At 38.0% G+C, this 20,043-nt stretch overlaps 1 protein-coding gene across 1 annotated transcript in view; it reads left to right on the top strand.

Annotated features, from left to right (window-relative positions):
- The window catches only part of FRAS1 (Fraser extracellular matrix complex subunit 1), a 360,951-nt gene that overhangs the window by 324,059 nt on the left and 16,849 nt on the right, over positions 1-20,043 (top strand). The window contains exons 61-67 of the mRNA XM_051966720.1: positions 1,372-1,647; positions 3,398-3,630; positions 7,841-8,001; positions 9,358-9,572; positions 16,175-16,325; positions 18,004-18,111; positions 19,683-19,842. Coding sequence (XP_051822680.1) covers positions 1,372-1,647; positions 3,398-3,630; positions 7,841-8,001; positions 9,358-9,572; positions 16,175-16,325; positions 18,004-18,111; positions 19,683-19,842 — 1,304 coding nt within the window. The remainder of the gene's footprint in view (positions 1-1,371; positions 1,648-3,397; positions 3,631-7,840; positions 8,002-9,357; positions 9,573-16,174; positions 16,326-18,003; positions 18,112-19,682; positions 19,843-20,043) is intronic.

The following is a 20,043-nucleotide window of genomic DNA, read 5'->3' as shown; positions in this document are numbered from 1 at the left end:
ACCTTGATTGTCCCACGCCCAAAAAGAAGATAAGATCAGAAGGTACTTTCTGGATATTACCCTACAGATTTATAAACACTTACACAACTTCCTGTTTGTAAAGTATATTTCTAACTTAGGACTGAATGTGATAAGTGAACAGTGGGAAATTGGAACTAGTGAAGGGATGCTATGATAATTGGCATTTAATGAAGAAATGTGGGAGTAAATCCTACTTCTTCAATTAATTTAAATTTAGTAAATTTATCAACAAGTATTTATTTCGTCCCTACTCTGTACTAAGCTAGGTGCTGGGTTTTCAAAAACAAAAAGGAAAATGTCCCTGCTCTCAGCAAACTTACATTTTGTCTTCACTTCACAGCTCCTTGGGCTTTAAAAGGACTATAATTGGTAGAGAAAGTGGCAATCTATGTCAAGTGGAAGAAATTTCCTTACCAGAGCAAATCTGGTTCAAAAACCCATTAAAATTATTAACTCCATCCGAAACAAGAATGTCATGAGAAATAACTTTTCTTGTACTCTGAATTTCTTTATCAGGATAATATGAACCAGTAGAACATTATTATTGTAGTTCCTTGGAGAATTGATGTGGATTTTTTTCTCATTCCATGGCAGGTGAGAGAGAAGAAGAAAGAAAGTGGAATAAATTGGGATGGGTTGGGGGAGAGACAGAGACAGAGAAAGAGACTCAGGAAAGAGAGAGAGAGAACTTGAGATGACTGTCCTAAAAGGTAAAACCTTTGCTCTTGGTATAAAGGAGAGATGCTAGGTGAGATTAGTAATTTTGTCATTTTCTTTTTATTTATGTGCTTATATGTGCAAAGCCAGTTATTTATTATAGTATGTTTCTGTATTCTTATTTCTAATGGAGCTAATCATTTAATGGTTTTGCATTATTGTTTTGTTTTGGGGGGATTTTTTTTGGACTGGATTTGTGCTATCACCTGGTGAGGGAATTCCTTCCACTCATGTAAATTGCCACCTTTTCTACTTACTTACAGTCTTAGAGAGCTGCCTGTGGAGCTGACAGGTTAAATAATTTGCCCAGAGTCACACAGCCAGTATGAGTCCTAGGTTGGATTTTAATAAAGGTTTTCCTGACTCTGAATCTAGCCCTCTCTCTACTACTTGATGGATAATTTAATAATTGGTTTACAAATGTGAAAAGGCTCAAGTTCAGATACATTTCACCACCTATTGTTCTGTGTTGTTTTCTCAGGGCTGCCTCTTTTCACAGATTCCTATTAGATTTCAAAGTTAGGCTGATGCTACATTAATGTCATTTATGCGATGCTTGTGGGAGGGAAGGTCCAGCTCTCAGCCCTGCTGCGTGAGCTTCCCTGAAGCTTCATTGCTTTCATTGCTCTGCAGGTGGTTATGCTAGCTGACTATGACCATGTGGAAGAAGTGACCAAGGAAGGAGTCAAAAAATCTCCCTCCCCAGGGTACCCACTGGTCTGCGTCACCCCTTGTGACCCTCACTTCCCCAAGTATTCCATTATGAAGGAACGGTGTGTGGAGGCTGGCATCAATCAGACCTCGGTGCGTTTTAGCTGGGAAGTAGCAACGCCCACAGATGGCAACGGGGCAAGATCTCCCTTTGAGACCATCACCGACAACACACCCTTTACCAGTGTCAACCACATGGTATGTATGATGGCCAGGATGGAATGAGTAAGTGCAGAGTTGCTTCCATTTTTCCTTTGGAAAGCTCTGGGATTTGTTTAATTTTGTCAGTTGTAGCTGATTCCATGTGACCTCATGAATAATAACACGCTAATACTCCACATAAGGTTTTCTTGGCAAAAATGCTGGAGTGGGGTTGCCATTTCCTTCTCAAGGCAAACAGAAATTAAGTGATTTGCTTAAAGTCCAACTGAGCCATTAGCTGAAATAAGGTATCTAGATTTAATTCTGTCCCACGTAGCATGAGGGTTAAACACAAGCATATGTATACAGTCTTTTATTTATTTTTCCCATTTAATCAATATGCGTTACTGAATATCTGTTAGGAGCCTTTTCCATTTTAGAAAGCATGAAAAATAAAAAAGAAGGGTAAAATAGAGTCATTGTGGAGAAAGCAAGACTAGGTGGGTAAACAACTGAAGAAGAATAAGCAATAGGGATGACTTCCTTACATTAATGAAACATGGTCTTTTCTGTCACTTTCTCTCAAAAAGCAAGCTGAAGGAAATAGGTAGCAGTTCAGAGAACACTGTGCTTGTTTGGAACTATCTTGATTTGGATCTAGCCTCCTCCAATACAAACAAAGGAGATAGTAAAGTGGTACAGTGGTCAGAGCACTGGGTCGAATCAGGAAACCCTGAGTTCAGATTTGATTGCAGATACTTTATTAGTTGTGTGACTTTGATCAAGTCAGTTAAACTCTGTTTGCCTCAGTTTCCTCATCTATAAAATGATTATAGTAATAACACCAACCTCCCAGAATTGTGAGTTGCTACATAAATGCTATATTAAGACCTCTCCAGAGCTTTGATTTCTAGTACTAGAGTAAGGAGATAATTTTTTTTCTATAAGCTTAGCTGCATTTTGATCATTTTCTATTATGGGCTGGTAATCTATCTCTTTCAACTTGTATCAGAATTTACATGCAGCACATTTCACATTTCTCTCTGTTCTCTAATAACTTTCAAAGAAGTTTAGACTGCTCTTCACCAAATTTGGTTCATTATTATAGGGCAACAAATGGAATTTGTGATTTAGTCTGCCATCTTGAAGCAAGGGAACAGCTAATCCTTTTTAAATGAACAAATCAATAGTCTTTAATGAATCTCAGCAAAGACTTTAAAATTTGTCTGTAGTTCACAAAAAACACAAGGTTTTTTCTTCCTAGAGCAGGGATTCTTAACATGAACTTGCTTTTAAAATATTTTGATATCTATGTTTCAGTGTAAATAGTTGCCTTTATATAGGCAACTATATACATAAGATTATATTGTATTATAATATAATATTATGTATAATATGCATGATTATATACATAACAACATCAAAGGGTCCAGGACACACAAAAAAGACATGTCCTGGAGTATGTTTGCCAAGAAATTCAGATACACTTAATAAAGTGACCTGATGAAAAAAAAGGGAGTCAGCAGCTACATCCTGAATTTCAGGTATAAACATTGTTCCCATTCCTGCAAGACTTATGGTTAATATGTCCGTGACAACAGAGGACTTTGGCCACTGTCCTTTGTCATTGTATAAAGCTTTAAGAAACTCTTATGTTGAACACAGTAGCTGAAATCACCAACTCTATCAATTCTAGGAGTTTCTGAAGTTAACAAAGATTAGCCAGAATAAGGCCTGCAACTACAGGGTATAGAGCTGGTTGTGATTTCAGCAAATCTGATTTAGCTCCCCTCTTGTTCCCTTGCAGGTCTTGGACAGTATCTACTTCAGCAGGAGGTTCCACGTGCGCTGTGTGGCAAAGGCTGTGGACAAAGCGGGGCATTTGGGGACCCCCCTGAGAAGTAACATTGTGACCATAGGGACAGACAGTGCTATCTGTCACACCCCTGTTGTGGCTGGGACCGCCCGAGGCTTCCAAGCTCAGTCCTTCATTGCTACCCTGAAATACCTTGATGTCAAACATAAGGAGCATCCCAACAGGTCAGCCAGATGTCGCCTGATAAGTGCCATATGGATCAGGAAAAGCCTTATGTAGGAGATGGTATTTGAGCTAACATCGAAAGGAATTAGAGATTCTGAGAGGCTGAGGAGAGGAGAGAATATATCTCAGACAGGGACAAACCCTGGAATGAGCTTGGTGATGGGAGGGAAGGGGTGTCACATGTGAGGAACAGAGGATAAGTTTGGCTGGCCTGTTAACTTTTATACTCAGAGGGACTTATAGTACCAAGCCAGACCTGCTGATTCTAATACTTTCCTTTCTACTATGTTTCTCAGTACTGGAATTAGTCTAGGTACCAAGGACACTCAAACGCTGATCCATATTCCTAACAGAAGGGAAAAAACATGACTTTAGTGGCAGAGCATCCTACGAAATTGTAGATGTTTCAAGCCTACCTAAAGACAAAGTTTGTTCTTTCCTATTTAAAAAAAAATGGCAGGTGTCCACTGCAAGATCTTCATGTGAATGGGTGGGCCTGTCAAGTGAAAAACTGCAAAAAACAAAAACAAAAAAAGAGCCAAAGGACGAGAAGGGTGGTGGCAATCAAGGAGGAACAAAGGGACTGTGGAGTTTTTATTTTCATCTTACCTGAGAAAGATATCATTAACTGGTACAAAATTAAAAAATAAGTTTGCCTTCACCTTGTCTGATAACCAGTTGAGTCAGATATCTAAGCAATAGGAAATGCTAGAAGGAGAAGGTACCCCAATATTATATTCCTTCCCTCTTTATCTAGTAGAAGTCTTCTCTTCCTATCACCAGCCCTGTCTTGGCCCTTCTGCTTCCTGATGGTTGAAATGAAGAAAGGAGATGGGAATTTTTTTCTCCCTAACTTCCTGCTATTCCATATCGTTTTATATCAATACCTCCCCAGGTCCACTAGTTTCTAAGTTAATAATAAAGATGTAAACTTGGTCCAAACTTTTGATGCCATCTTCTCCATGAAAGGTGAGAGCAAAACCTCCAGAAGCCCCATCAGTTATGAAAATACTTAAAGCCATATGTAACTTCCACCAAACACTGTTTATTTCCCCAGTTACTCAAGGTAGAAAAAGAAGGATAAAGAGAAAATATCCCAGCAACTATTACATTAACATTTCTACCAGATGAAAAAAATAGGCTAAACCTAAAGTTTCTGCTGATCTGAGGAAGCATGCTCAGATTTTGTATTTGGTCACAGAAAACCAGTGACCAAAAATTAATATAAAGCAAAAAGACAATTTCCTTTTGATTTTTGTTTATCTCAGAAAGCATTTTCTTAAAAAAAAAAAACAACTGAGGCTGTGTGACTCTGGGCAAGTCACTTAACCCCAAATTACCTTAGCAAAAACAAACAAACAAACAATTGAGGCAACTCTGCTAGAGAAAGGATCCAGAGTTTGAAGACCTATATTTTTACTTCTACTCTGTGCCTTCATCTCTCCAAGGCTGTTGTTCCCTTATCCATGAAATGAGGGGTTACACCAGAAGGCCTCTGAGATTCCTTCAATATCTAAAATTATAGGGTTTTAGCCTCTTTGGGTTAGCGTATTGTAATACAGAGTGGTAAATATTGTGCTGCACAGAATTAAACAGTTTTATGCAGTATTGTTCTGGGGAGCCTATTGAAGGAATGTTCATCTGTTTTCAAGAGCTTATAATCAAGCCAAATGACAAAATAAACAGTGACAGTTTGTTATAAACAGTTTGTTTGTAAACATGAGAAACAACAAGAAGATTAAATCAAATGAGCTATGCTCTAGTACAAATGCTATGTTAGAGAAGGAAATGGCAAACCATTTCATTGTATTTGCCAAGGAAACCCTAGATGTGGTCACGAAGAGTCAGATATGACTGAAATGACTTAACAACAATTGCTATATGAAAATGCTCAAAGCAATATGTCATAATGCCTGTAGCCCCTCATCTCCCAGACAAAAACCAGGAAAAGCTATATAGCCCTCAATTCAAATATGCTACCAGATAATACCTGCTCTTATAATCATCCTCAGCACCCACATCACCTTGGTATTGCATATTGTCCATCCTTCATTTTCAAAGAGGACAGTGACATTATAGGCGACATCTTGACTTGTGCATGAATTGGATTCAAGTGAAAAATTGTGCAAAGTTGTCAACCTCACTCTTCCTGAGTCTTTGATGTTCAGTGCTAGGCCAGAAGTCTAGGTGACTGGTAATGGCCCAGGATGCAGTGAGCTCTTCTCTGCTTGATCAAGCTCCAAAATCTCCATAGAGCCTGCTTCAGCCACTTCCATGGATGTTAGAACAAATTATTCTCATCCAGCCATTCCACTGGGGAAAGTGTCCAAGTGTTTGGGGCAGACATCCTTTCTAACTCACCTACTGGTTTGAGACCTGTCAGTTTAGCTATTGGCTGAGATGGTTTATCAGATTGTGGTCACTTCATATTTTATAACTTCTTGGAGCCACAGGATGGGTGATTCAGATGAACTCAAAATGTGGATAAAAAGCCCTAAAATAGGGCTCAGCAAAGTCTCACACCAAAAGTGCTCACTATCCTGAATACCCTATATATATGTAGTATATGTTGGTAGAGAGAAGGGAACACTAGCAATCAGGGTCACAGCTCAGCCCCTGCACATGGCCTTTCTTACAAGAAGACCCTGCCAAATTTGTCCTGGCATAAATTAATGAATGGCCTTTTTGGACATTCCCTTATTCAGAGTAGGAAACAATTTTCACACTGAACTCATCATTACCATATCTGGCTCACTCTTCCATTTCATCAAACATTATCTTTTCAACTATCAGTCATCTTTCTCTGTGTTCTTTTGATAACTGTTCCCAGGCTAGTTCCTTCTCCTCTAAATTGACAAATGGTAGCTCTGAGGTCACTTCAAGCTACTATAAAATATCCCTTTGGAATTCCAGGCACATACATTCCCTTTTGGCTTCTAGGAAATACTTGTTTTTCTTTTATATACTCTTGGCCACATGACATCCTAACCTCCCGATACAAGGCAGTGTTGATATTTATTTCATCAAAGTTGAAATAAGCCTTGAAGAACAGGCCATGGTGTAGTAGAAGAGAAGTATGAGATCATTTCAGAGAGGGAGAAGAGGATGAGTAAAAGATCAGCAGTTCGACCAGATGAGATATGTAGCAGAAGACTGAATTTACAATATAGGAGCTAGGTGGCATCCTAAAATTCATAGAGAGGGACAGGGAAAGGGAGAGGTGGAGGAGGAGGAGAGAGAGAGAGGGGGGAAGGGAGCGAGGGAGGGAAAGAGGGAGGAGGAGGGAGAGAGAGACAGAGAAGGAGGAAGGAAAGGGGAAAGAGGAATGGACACAGAAAGAAAGAGGAAGGATCAAAGGAGACAGGGAGAGAGAGAAGAGAAGAGAGAGAAAGGAGGAAGGGACAGAGACAGAAGAGTGGATGGAAGAGAGAGAGTGATAAAGAGGGAGGGAGGGAGGAAGGAAAGGAGAGGGGTAGGGAGGGAGAGAAAGAGAAAGAGGGAGAGAAGAAAATAGAGAAAGGAAGAGACAGAGAGTGACAGGGAGGGAGGAAAAGGGAGAGAAAGATAGAGAAAGGGACAGAGAGAGGGAGGAAGGGAAGAAAGGAAAAAGATACAGAGGGAGAGATGCAGATAAAGGGAGGAAGAGACAAATGAACAAAACAAACTAATTATCAATATAAGCCAGCCTAGTACAGTGGAAAGAATGCTAGCTTTTGCTCATATGACCAGGTTTCAAATCCTATCTCTGATATTTGCTACCCGAAGGCTATCAGATATCAGATAGGTTCTGGAATCTTGGTTTTCTGCAAAATGAGAGAAGATTGAATGTTCTCTGGGAGCTCTTTTAGCTCTCAGTCTTTGATGCTATAATGAATAGAATTCACATAATAACTTGAACTTATAAGGAAGACAGTTCTTTCTAATAGGAAAGAAAAAAATTGAAATAATTTCATCCAATAAAGTAAAAAAAAAATGTATTTCATGGTGTTATAAATCCAGAGTTGCAAATACTTAAAAAAAAACCTGAATTCCATATTATAGCCTTACCTTTATACATGAAACCCAGCTTTAAATGTTATAGCTAGGGATCATTTTTGACATTAAGGGAAAGAAAAAGATGGTTATGAGAAGTAAGTCTGTTATGCTACTTGTTAACTATAACTAAGATAAACTTGGACTTCAGCCGAATCCATATTGATTCCTCCCCAGAATCCACATCTCAGTCCAGATCCCACACCAAGATGGCATGCTGCCTCTTATCTCGACAATGCCATTACACAATGTGCATTTTCTCTTATCGGAGTCCATCTACAGACATCAACACGTCTGCTCTAATCTCATCACCATTGGGGATCTGAAAGGTATCTCAGGTAAGCCTAGAGAATGCCAATATCCTGCTTGCTTGACTCAAGACTAAAGGCTAAAGTGCTAGAGGAGATTAAGCTTATTCTTCTTGGCTCCAGAAAAGAGAACTAACTGTGTGTTAAAAAATGGTGCTTACCTGCAAAGCAGTAGATATAGACTAGGTGTAAGAAAAAAAAAATTCTTAACAATATGAGTTATCGGTAATTGAGGAGTCTGCACTGGAAGACCATGCATTGGTTACCCTTCATTAAAGGTCTTCAAAAGCTGATGGCAGCACAGGGAAGAGACAGAACACCAGATCTGCAGTTAATAAGACCTAATTTCAAATATGGCCTTAGGTCATTTAACTTTGGTCTGCCTCAGTTTTTCCAACTGTTTCTTCCCTTTTTCCCTTCCTTTTTCCCTCCCTCCTTTTCTTCTTCCCTTTCCCTTTCTCCCTCTTCCTTTCTGTCTCTGCTCTCCTTTTCCTTCTTTCTCTCTTTGTCCCTCTCCCTTTTTTCTCTCCTCCTTCCCTCTCTCTTTCCTTTCCTTTCCTTTCCTTTCCTTTCCTTTCCTTCCCTTTCCTTTCCTTCTTTTTGAATAGAATAATAGCATCTGCCTCCCAGAGTTGTTATGCTGTTATTATGAAGACAAAATGAAATTATAATTATAAAACATTAAGTACCATGCTTGGTATACAGTAGATGCTTAATAAATACTTGTTTCCTTCCTTTCTGATGGTTATGATGTCATAAAGCCATTCTTGTTCAAATTTGACTAGAGGATATCTTTTCTGTTTCTGAAATTCAGTAAATTCTGAGTTTTCTTTAATGTATTCAAAATTATAAAAGTTGATGCAAAAAGGGTATTTTTCTTATTCTTTACACTATTGTTTTTTTTTCCTTTAAAAAATTCAATGGTTAAAAATTTGAGAATTACTGCATGGATGCATTTCCTCTGCCGTCATTTTGTTGCCTAGTAACTGAGTCATGACGCATAATATCATACATCTGACCTCTAAGGGTGGGCAGCTGGGTGTTAGGAGAGAGACAATTTTTAAAAAAAACTTTTTTCTTTTTGCATATTCGGCTACCAATTTTGACGACTTCTATCCAAGCTTATTTCTTCTCAGCTTCCTGCTGTCTCTTAGAGGATTAAATGAGCCAATCCAGTGTTTATTTTGGCAGCAAGCGCTGCATTTAACACATGGCAATGGGCACTTAACAAGGCTTGCATATCATTATCTCAGTACGTTTGAAGTACACACATTGTGCTATTAATAGTCACCCAGATAGAGGAGGAAAGACTTGAGCGGTCCCATATGACACCATTGCTTAATAAAGCTCCCTTGGATCAGTGAAAACTCCTTTTCTTGTCCCCAGAAGCAGGATTCTTGGATGAAGTCATCTATGACAACATTGCCCTGGGCCCGGGCTACGACCGTCCTTACCAGTTTGATCCCACAGTGAGGGAAGCCAAGACCATCCAGCTCTACAAGCACTTGAACCTGAAGAGCTGCACCTGGACATTTGATGCTTATTATGACATGACTGAACTGATTGATGTCTGTGGGGGATCTGTAACCGCCGACTTCCAGGTGTGCTTCCACTGTTCTCTCCCTGTCCTCTCATTTTCTCTCCACAGCCATCAGACAAACATCATCAGGTCTGATGATAGGGCATCTAAGTTAGCACCTTATACACTTCAGGTACTTTGGCTCCTTCTTCATTGGCTGAATAATATTCCCTTGCTGATAATGCATGTGCGAACATCACTTATAAAATGAACCAGAGCTACCAAATAAAATAGATGGATAAGTTGTTGCCATCATTTCTTATGTTTCATAAAATGTTTGAGAGGCAGTGTGATGCAATGGATACAGAGCTCACCTTGGAGTGAAGAAGAACTGAGCATGAATTTTGTGATGATAGCGGGACAGAGAGAGGATGGAAGGAAGAAGAAAGGGAGGGAGGAAAGAAGCAAAGGCAAGGCAAGGACAGATTTTCTGAATGGGGAGCAGTAAAATGTAGGAATGAGTGTTAGACCAAGATTAAGGTTTGCCATTTAGTTATCACTGCAGCAGCCTAGACTACAATTTCCTCAGCTTTAAATGAGTGGGATTAACTGAGATATCTATAAGGTCTCTTTCAGATCCCATAAGTCTGAATTTCTTGGGCTAAGGGCAATCAATGGTCCTCTCCTTCTAAAGGAAGACCAGAAAAGGCAGTCTCTCTGATTCAGTACACAAAGTTACAGAATTTGAGAGCTGGCCACGATCTCAGTGGTCACACACCCTTGAATACATCACTCCTGTAGCACACCTGGCCAGCCTCTGCTAAAGATCTCCAAGGAGGAGGAACCTACTATCTCTCAAGCCAACCTATCCCCTTGTTGGGACACCTTTAGTAAGAAAAAAGGAAGGTTTTTCTCAACATTGAACCAATATTTGATTTTTTTAAGCAACTTCCATATAAAAAAAGTTCTTTACCTAGGCTATCCTCTCTTCTCTGAAATGTTCTTCCTCTCTTCCTTCCTCCCTTCTTTCTTTTCTTCCTCTCTTTCTCCCTCCCTTCTTTCCTCCCTCCCTTCACTTCCTTCTTCCCTTCTTTTATCCCTCACTCATGCCTTCCTTCCTCCCTCCTTCCCTCTCTCCTTCCTTCTCTTCCTCCCTCTCTCCTGCTTTCTTTTCTTTCTTTCTTCCTCCCTCTCTCCCTTCTTTCTTCTCTCTTTCCCTTCCTTCTTCCCTCCCTCCTTTTCTTCTTCCCTTTCCCTTTCTCCCTCTCCCTTTCCCTCTCTGCTCTCCTTTTCCTCTTTGCTCTCCTTTTCCTCTTTCTCCCTCTCCCTTTTTCTCTCCTCCTTCCCTCTTCCTTCCCTTCCATTCCCCTTTTTTCCTTCCCCTTCCCCTTTTTTCCCTTTTCCTTTTCCTCTTTTCCTTTTTCCTCTTTTCCTTTTGCTTTTCCTTTCCTTTCCTTTCCTTTCACTTTAGTTAAAGCACTAGCTCCTACATGAAGCTTTTTTCTGGTCCTCTAGCTGCCAATGCTTCCTTCATATATTGTCTTTTATTTATTTTTTGTATATGTATATATGTATACATATACATACGTGTGTATATGTGTGTGTGTATCTCTCTGTGTGTATATGTATATATTATACAGAATGGGGTATGCAGTAAGTGTTTAATAAATGCTTTGTGAATGATTATGGGTCACACTCTCATACTGAAAATTTATACTTTACATTAACCAAGTGTTATAGAGCGAGAATAGTTACAGCACATTATTTTCCATGTTGTTAAATCAACAAAAAATTTTTCTCATAAAAAATAGAAAAGTTTTAAAAAGTAAACGCCTCCCATCAACAGTACTCTCCTATCCCAGAGGCCCTTTCGGTGGTGCCATAATGCACAGAATGCCAGATGGGGGTCCAGATTCTGCCTTTCTCACACCTTTGTGATCCTGAGCAAGTCACTTAAGTCTATCTCAGTTTCCTCAACTATAAAATGAGCGTATAATTTAATCTTCTACCTCAGAGGATTGTTGTGAAGATTGAATGATATAATTATATAGAGATTAGCACAGTGCCTGACACATAGTAGGTGTTTAATAAATGTTTAGCCACTTCTTCCAAGTAGAGGGAAAAAACCACCATACACATCTGTGTAGCTTATAATCACTTACATTTATCTGGTAAATTTTGGCCAGAATTTACAGAGTACTTACAATTTACAACATACTTTTCTGTCAGTTCTATGAGATCAAAAGAACAAATGTCAATCCTCATCTTATAGATGAAGAAACTGAAACCTGAGTAAAATTACTTGCACAGCCAGAATCATAGAATTAAGAAGGCGGGATATTCTGGTCTTTAGCGTAGTTTTCCTGGCTCCAAGATCACTCACTATACTATGGTGACGCAATATTGTCTGTCATTTATTAATTGATGTTATAAGTCATTCTTATTGGTCATAGCTCCTGCTAAATGATCATCTTCATACAAGTGGAGATGTCATCTTATTTTATTGTCTCCCTCAGTGCCTAGCCCAGTGCTTTGCCCAAAGTAGGCACTTAATAAGTATTCTAAATTAAATTAATTTGACAATAATATGCTTTGTAGACAGAAATACAAGTCATAGAAGAGGGGTCTCATATAAAGAAAGGCACAAGATGTCCCTGATTATGAGGAGTTTGGTCCAGTGAGGGAAAGACCTAGTTGGTTCAAGGGAGGGAGATTATTTCTAAGGTATCCTTGAACAGAATAATTAGAATGAGTTTCTTAAATGTGTTATTTGCTTCTCAGTAAGAGTTCACACTTTTTACCTAGACTTTGGGCAGCACATAGAGGAACGACACAATAATCATTTAGGAAAAGTATCTTTAATTAGAATAAAACATTTTATTTGTTATTGTGATTTTCCTCATTCTATGTATAGCACTGCCCTCTACTGGACAGAGCTTGATACTAGCATGACTGATCAGTTACATATTTTTGATAATTGATGATAGATTGAGGCTTAGAAGTGATGTTTGTACAGTTTGTTATATCAGTTTACAGATAATGAAACTGAGAGCTAGGGAGGTTAATACATATCCAAAGCGGCAGAGTTGGGGTTCAAACCCAAGGACCTTTGATGTGAAATCCAAGGATCTTTCCTAATATTCTGAGAAGCATCCTGAATGATCAAAGATATTGTGAACTAGTATTTGAGCTTCAGGATTGTTGATTTCTCTGTGGGTCAGCCTATTTACTTTCACCATTGCTGAATGTGAATGCATAAATATTGTTTCTTTGGAACATACCACTCCATAGAATTATTTTTGCCTAAGGTTAGCTCTTTTGCCTCCTAAATGGAGTCTTTGGCCAAAGAACAAATGGGCTCATATTGTCATTCAGATGCACCTGACTAATGCCCTGAAAGTCATCCAGAGCTGCTGGATACAGGTGTTTTTGAAATACTTATCTTGGTGGTTATCAATGGCTCCAATTTAGTAAGGGCTGTCAGTTCTAATTATAGATGGATCTTTCTATTGGAATCGATATGAACTTCACAGTGCTCATGTCATTCATGACTCATAATGTTTTCATTGCCTCTGACCATTTACAATTTCCACTCCCTCAGCTAGTGTTTGACCGAGATTCTATCAGAGGTCATTGTACGCTTTTCTTCCTCCAACTACATGTAGCCCTTTGGAGACTACCTGTGCCGATCTGTTCTGTTCTGCCTTATGTGTTTTATGTGATATAAACAATGCTTATGCATTGTTCTTATGCAATATACTTATGTGATATAGTATTTTGCATAAGAACGTGATTTTGCAGCTGGAAAGGAACTTTAGAGTCCATCAGATTTCAATCCATTTGTTTTACAGATGAGGAAACCAAGGCACAGAGTAGTTGCTCCTGCTTGAGGGCATACCACAGCAAGTAAACATGAAGCAGGATTTGAACCCTGACCCCATCTAATGCTCTGTCCACCCCAGAATTCTGTGTATCTACCAGAAGTAAATTATAAGCTCTGCGAAGACAAGGAATATAGGTGTGTCCTAAGTCCCTAGCACAGTCCTGTGCACATAGTAGACAACAAGGAGCGTTCATTTAATTCTATTAAGTATAATCAGACTAGTATCATAAGAGATTGCTTAAGCCAACAACTAGATCTTTCTTCATCTGTCTGAAGCAACTATTAATAGCATACAGTATGTATTTCAGACATACTAAGATGGAAGACGTTTTGTTGTCAACAACTGATTATGGAAAAATTGAATAAAAAACTAGGTCCCAAGTCTGAGAGAGCACATTAATAACTTGGGACCACTTGGGGACTCACCTGGGGATGATTAGAAAACTATCTGGACTATTGATTCTTACAAGACGGGCTATCTGCCCAGAAAGGCCCTGACCTTGGTATCCTCATGGTAAATCACCAGCCAGCTTATTTTGTCAACTTTTGACTTTCACCTTTCTTTGCTTCTGTCCAATGTAATATTAAGTTTACTTTTTTAACAGCATCAATACTACTTACCCTTTCTAACTAAGTTATACTTCTTATTCTTTGGGGAATTGATAGACATCATCTGGTTGCAGGCCCTCAATGATAAAGACCAAACATTCTTCGATGCGTTTCCCCACTCTATAAACAGCACCAAGGCCCCACAGAGCTAGTCAAGGCATATTAAAAAAAATAGAGGTAACCAATCAAATTGACCCAAATTTAACCCAGGCAATAGCAAATTTAGAGAGTTTATGAGGAGAGACTTGCCAGGTCATGATAGTTTTGCCAGTTAAGTAGCGGCTAAGCCTCTTGGGATGGTCCTCATGGGGTTGTATTGAATACTGAGAGATTGCTGCTAAGTGAGTTACTGAAAGGAAGGGAAGAAAAACACATAACTAGGCTCTTGAGGCAAGCTGGAGCTTGTGTGAGGAAAGCAAAATGAGTAATTCTGAACTGGATCTTGGAATTAATATAGAGTCAGGAGAGGCTAGAATCTTAAATTCCAGGCAACCTGGGATGTTGTGAAAGGCATCTTGGGACAAGGGACTCATTCTCTCTACCTTTTATTGGTTTAAGCACCAAACAGACCTATAAATCTTCACTGGAAGTACCTCTGTGAGGTCTGAATGTTCAGTGTTTCATTCTAATTTTAGACACAAGAGAATATGAAAGATATTGATGTATTAGTATATAATAACACTTTGCCAAAAATCAAGTGATAACATTTAATACAATATATCTCATTCATTGAGCCCTCTGGAGGAGATGGAGGATTTTTTTCTCCATTAAATTATTTCTATGGGGCACATCTTAATTAGTGAATCTTTTTGCTTTAAATAAAATGGAAAATTGAACCAAAGGTATGGCATAAGAAGATAAATTGCATAGCATTTTATTTCTACTGCAGTGAACACTTTCTTGTAAAGTTTCTTAGGTGGGATATGTAAAAATTCACATCCTAAAAGGGGAAATGGGAAGACTCCACCAACACACAACATTCAGATTCAGACTATATACATTATGACCTCTGTCTTGAATCAAAATGTTTCTTCTGGATCTAATTTATATAGGCCCTTTGTAAGGACATTCATTTTTTTCTAGCTATTAGAAAATATGGTCTGGTATAAAGGATTTGGAATCGGAGGACCTGAGTTAAAATTACATTATGTTTCTCCTCATCCTTATCTGTTAAAATTAGGAGATTGTTTATGGTCTTGAGTCTAAATCGTAAAGCCTTTCCAACTTTGAATTCCATAGCCATATAAAGAAGGCCTGAGGTCAGATCTTGCTGTATGACTTTGATCAAGTTATTTGCCTTGTGTTTGCCTCAGTTTCCTCATCTGTAAAACAGGGGTAATGACATCACCTACTTTCCAGGATTAATGTAAATATCAAATAAGATAATTGTAAAATACTTAACACAATGTCTTGTATAAAGTAAGTACCACATAAATGTTAGCTATTATTATTATTATTAAAATCTATTCATAATTATTTATTAAGCACATATTAGGTGTCAAATCCCATGTTAGACACTGGGAATAGAGAGAAAGAATAAAATGGTCTTTTATCTGAAAGGAGCTGACATACTATGTGGTAGATACTGTGTGTATACACATATATTTACATATATGTATATATGTACTTATACATACATGCATACATAAAAATATATACATACAATTATGTAATTTGTATATTATATACTTTATATTATATACATATACATAATTTGGGAGAAAAGGATTAGCGTGACTTAACTATCAGGAAAAAACTTAAACATGAAAGGAGAATATCCATCTTTATTGCATCTTTAGGATGCAAACCTAGAAAAGGCCCCAGAACTCATTGCATCTAACTCACCTGTTTTATAAACAAAGAGCTAAACCTTAGAGAGTTTAGTTAGCACAGTGACTGGCATAATAGGTGCTTAATAAATATTTATTGATTAATTAATACTGATTAAGCAGTTTGTTGGCTGTCAAAAAGGTTACAAGTAGCTCAGTGTATCTTTCCTGCTTGAATCTTTTGGCCACATGGGTAAAAAAGACCAGAAAGCTATTAAGAAATCTAAGCATTACCTGTGCATTTAAAAGGCACCTGGTAACTTAGTTGTGCCCAGTGGATGTGAATTTATGCTTCTGTTTCTCAACCTCCTTCCCTTCTATTAGTGTTCCAAAACCAAATCTCCTTTCTTTTTTGTTTGACAGGTGAGGGACTCTGCTCAGTCATTCCTGACAGTTCATGTGCCCCTGTATGTGTCATACATTTACGTGACAGCACCCAGAGGCTGGGCCTCTCTTGATCATCACACAGAAATGGAGTTCTCGTTCTTCTATGACACTGTTCTCTGGAGAACAGGTATTCACATTTCTTTCCTATTCCCTTATTTTCCTCAGTTTAGGGATGCTAATGAGACTTTACCTGACAGCTTTTAATAGTGGCCAGAGCCTTTTCTTCAATATATATGTTGCATCATCCAAGGAAAATAATCCCATGTTTCTGTATACCAGAGGCACAGACAAAGCATATCTATCCATCTGGCATGAAAAAGTAGATTATCCACATTTATTAATGCTGAGAGAAGCTAGATATATAAGAAAGCAATGCCAGGGCTGGCTAATGCTACAAGACAACAAGCTCACTGTTATATACATAATATCTCAGCACTCAGATGCAAAGGCTTATCCATTCTGGATGGGAAGATAATCATTCTCCATGATTTGAAAACTGAGACAAAACATGATGTATGAGCAAAAGAATGATATTCAAAACTCAAGATATATCTCAAAATTGAAAAGCGTGCTAGAATTCTGGCCCACCTAGCTGAAGAATCTCCAAGAACATGTTTTCTTCTGCTCTCACATGTGGGGAGCCATATCCCTTGGAGTATCAGGAGCTGATAGACATTGAGCTCTACCTCTGTTTGATAGTGTTAGCATTAGTCTTCCATTTTCTCCAATTATACTAATTTCAGGGATTTGGGGTTTCATCTATGCATTTTTTTTCTTTCACCAGTGTAGGTTGCTGCCTTTTTATACCTTAAATTAATTTCATGAGTTACCATGGCTGACTAAAGTCATCCTTTAGTGGTAAATCTTTTGAGAATGAGCCCCTCAGCTTAGTTAAGCTGGTCCTCAGATATACAGTCTGCCTCTGAGTCTCTGGGATAGTACTTGAACCCATTTTACCTCAGTAAGATCCTGTGAGAGGTTATATTCTGCTCAAGTGGCAGGTTCCCTTTCCCCATTATACTGAGTCATTAAAGTAGGCTTTCACTCATGGCTGACTATACTTCATTTAAATAGAACTCAGCCAAGGAAGTTTTTCTGGACTTATTCCGGATTTTTTTTTTATTTTAAAACTCATTTTTTCAGCAGGTTCAATAATTAAAGCTTTTGTGTATCATGATTCAACTCACTAACATTCAGCTGTAGCTTAGTAATGTTCTATTACTCATACATGCCTTGGCTTTCACAAGCTTTTGTTTGCATCTCTGGGAGTCTGAGCACTCCATTTATCTATCAGGTTTTTTTTATTAACTCCTCAAGGATTGCTACTGAGAAAAATATAATAGAGTATACGAATTGTTACCATGGTTTAGGTTATAATAGAGAATCAGATATTTTAGACTATGAGATAGACTGGAGGCTGTTTCTGAGTGGTAAGGAGACCATGATTAACAAAAGTAAGTTTCTGAGGATAAACCAAACTGTTGTTTTTTCATACATGAAGAAGCCCAAAATGACATTGTGATTGTCAAGGTCTAGCTGGGTTATTTATTTTGTTAAATATGGAATGGAACAATAATTAGTAATGGGAACCTTCACTTGGACCAAATAAAAAATTAACTAAGAGCTCATCTATGAATAAGACTTCATTATCTGAGTAGATACAATATGTTACAGTTGGTTTAAATATAATTATTGTCTCTTAAGCATTTCATAATTTATATGTGTTCCTTGAGAAACTGTAGACCAATATTTTCATTTATTCTCTTCTATCCTCTGACTCTGTTTTATATCATTTGCTTTGCTAGGAATTCAGACAGAAAGTGTACTCTCAGCAAGACTTCAGATAATAAGGATCTACATTAGAGAGGATGGTCGTCTGGTCATCGAATTCAAAACACATGCCAAATTCAGAGGTGGTATCTGTTGTATCTTAAAAGTGGTGGGTTTTGTCCCATCAGTCTTTCCCTTTATATGAAATGGTTCTTTTTAACTTAATGTTAATATACAAAGTATATGAAGTTACATACAAAAGCTATAAATAATCCAAAATGGAATTATTAAGCAGATTTGACCTTTCCAAGAGTCAAACCTTATATTATGTTGATATTTCAACCAAATGAAATATCAGCTGAACAACATCAATTGAAATTGGTGAGGAATGAGTTGACTTTCAACCAGGTAATCCAATATTATTACACAAATAAGAACTTAACCAATCCCCCAAATCACTGCTGCATACAAGCATGGGAACTCAAATAGAATAAAAATATTAACAGCACACTGTGTTACTCATCACCCTACTCCAGTTGATCTTTGTAACAAGGCATGATGATATTGTCTCTCTGCTATATTTGTGAATATGACAATATCTTGTGATACTCTTTTTGTAGTTGTGCTATCAAGAGATGAATTGCTGCCCTCTTACTTTTGTGGGTAAAGTGAGTCCTAGCCAGAGTTTGGGAGTGAGGATGGAGAACAGAAAATGAAACAAAAAAAATCCAATATGACATTGTTCTAGAGGAGATGTAACATCTATCAGACTGTCCACTTCAGCTCCATAGCTTTAATCATAATCCTTGAACTATAAAGAAAGGACAAATGGACAAATGAGCAGTGTTCAGACAATGATCTGATTTATCTCTTAAGTTTTCCCCTATAATAGATCTGGGAAGGAGATGATGAAGACAGGTCTTTGAGATGCTGCACATCTGAAAGTCAGCAAACCTCATGCCTGTTGTCAAACACGGACTAGTATGTTATGTTAAGGGATAAAGAATATGGCAGGTCTTACTGGACAGTAGTTAGTTTCAGGGCTGACTTAACAGTTTACCATCTTTAGTGACCTGACCATTTGCTTCAAGGTTGTGAGGATTAATGCCCACATATTCCTTATACTCATCAAGCTTCATGACAAAAAGTTTAGTGATCAGCAAGCCATATATTTCAAATAATAAGCACAGAGTTGCAAAGCTTAGGAATAGAAATAGGAACACTCTGAGATATTATAACTAAGAAAATTGGCCACCAAAATCAATATCAATTAATAGTTTTTAAATCAACATATATTGATATTGATCAATATCAACACATTGCCAAATCATAAACAAATAAAAATTATTATATTTTAGCAGTATTTTTTCTTATGAATATTTTGGTTAAGTTTTGGGACTCAACTTTGCATTCAAATGGCTATTCATCTTCTCATTAGCATCTCTGTGAAGCACATTCTTATTTTTGGTATATGATCATTATATTTGTTAGGTGATGGGCTAGTGTGAAATGTCATGCTTTTCCATCTAGTAGGAGGAACATTCTAAACTCTGGAATAATTTGTGTTTTGTGGTAATAGTTTAACACAGCTGTACAATTATAGTAAGGTTCTGGGCCCGTCATAGTAGCTCCTAGTGTGTATTATGATATAAAGTATATTTCTCACTAAGACACATAATAACACAACAAGTGCTTTTCCCCCTTCTTGGTGCAGGATACTTTGTCATGGAGCACCACACCCTCCCAGATGTGAAGTCTTTTATAATGACTCCAGACCACCTCGGAGGAATTGAGTTTGATCTACAACTTCTGTGGAGTGCCCAGACTTTTGATTCACCGTATCAGCTCTGGAGAGCCACTAGTTCTTATAACAGGTAAGTTGACTCCTGACATTTACACTGTGTTTCAGGAGTGTGGACAAGAATTATTGTCAACGTCTGAAAAAAGACTTCCCTGAATAATTGGTCCAGAAGAAGATTTTGGGCAAAGGAAAGAATCTGGCTAAGGTGGTTCAATGAATAGAGTGATGGGCTTGGAGTCATTTTCTGGAGTTCAAATCTATCCTTAGGTGTTTA

Source organism: Antechinus flavipes, chromosome 6 (genome assembly GCF_016432865.1).
Source record: "Antechinus flavipes isolate AdamAnt ecotype Samford, QLD, Australia chromosome 6, AdamAnt_v2, whole genome shotgun sequence".
NCBI lineage: Eukaryota > Metazoa > Chordata > Mammalia > Dasyuromorphia > Dasyuridae > Antechinus > Antechinus flavipes.
This window is presented reverse-complemented; position numbering and strand designations above follow the sequence as displayed.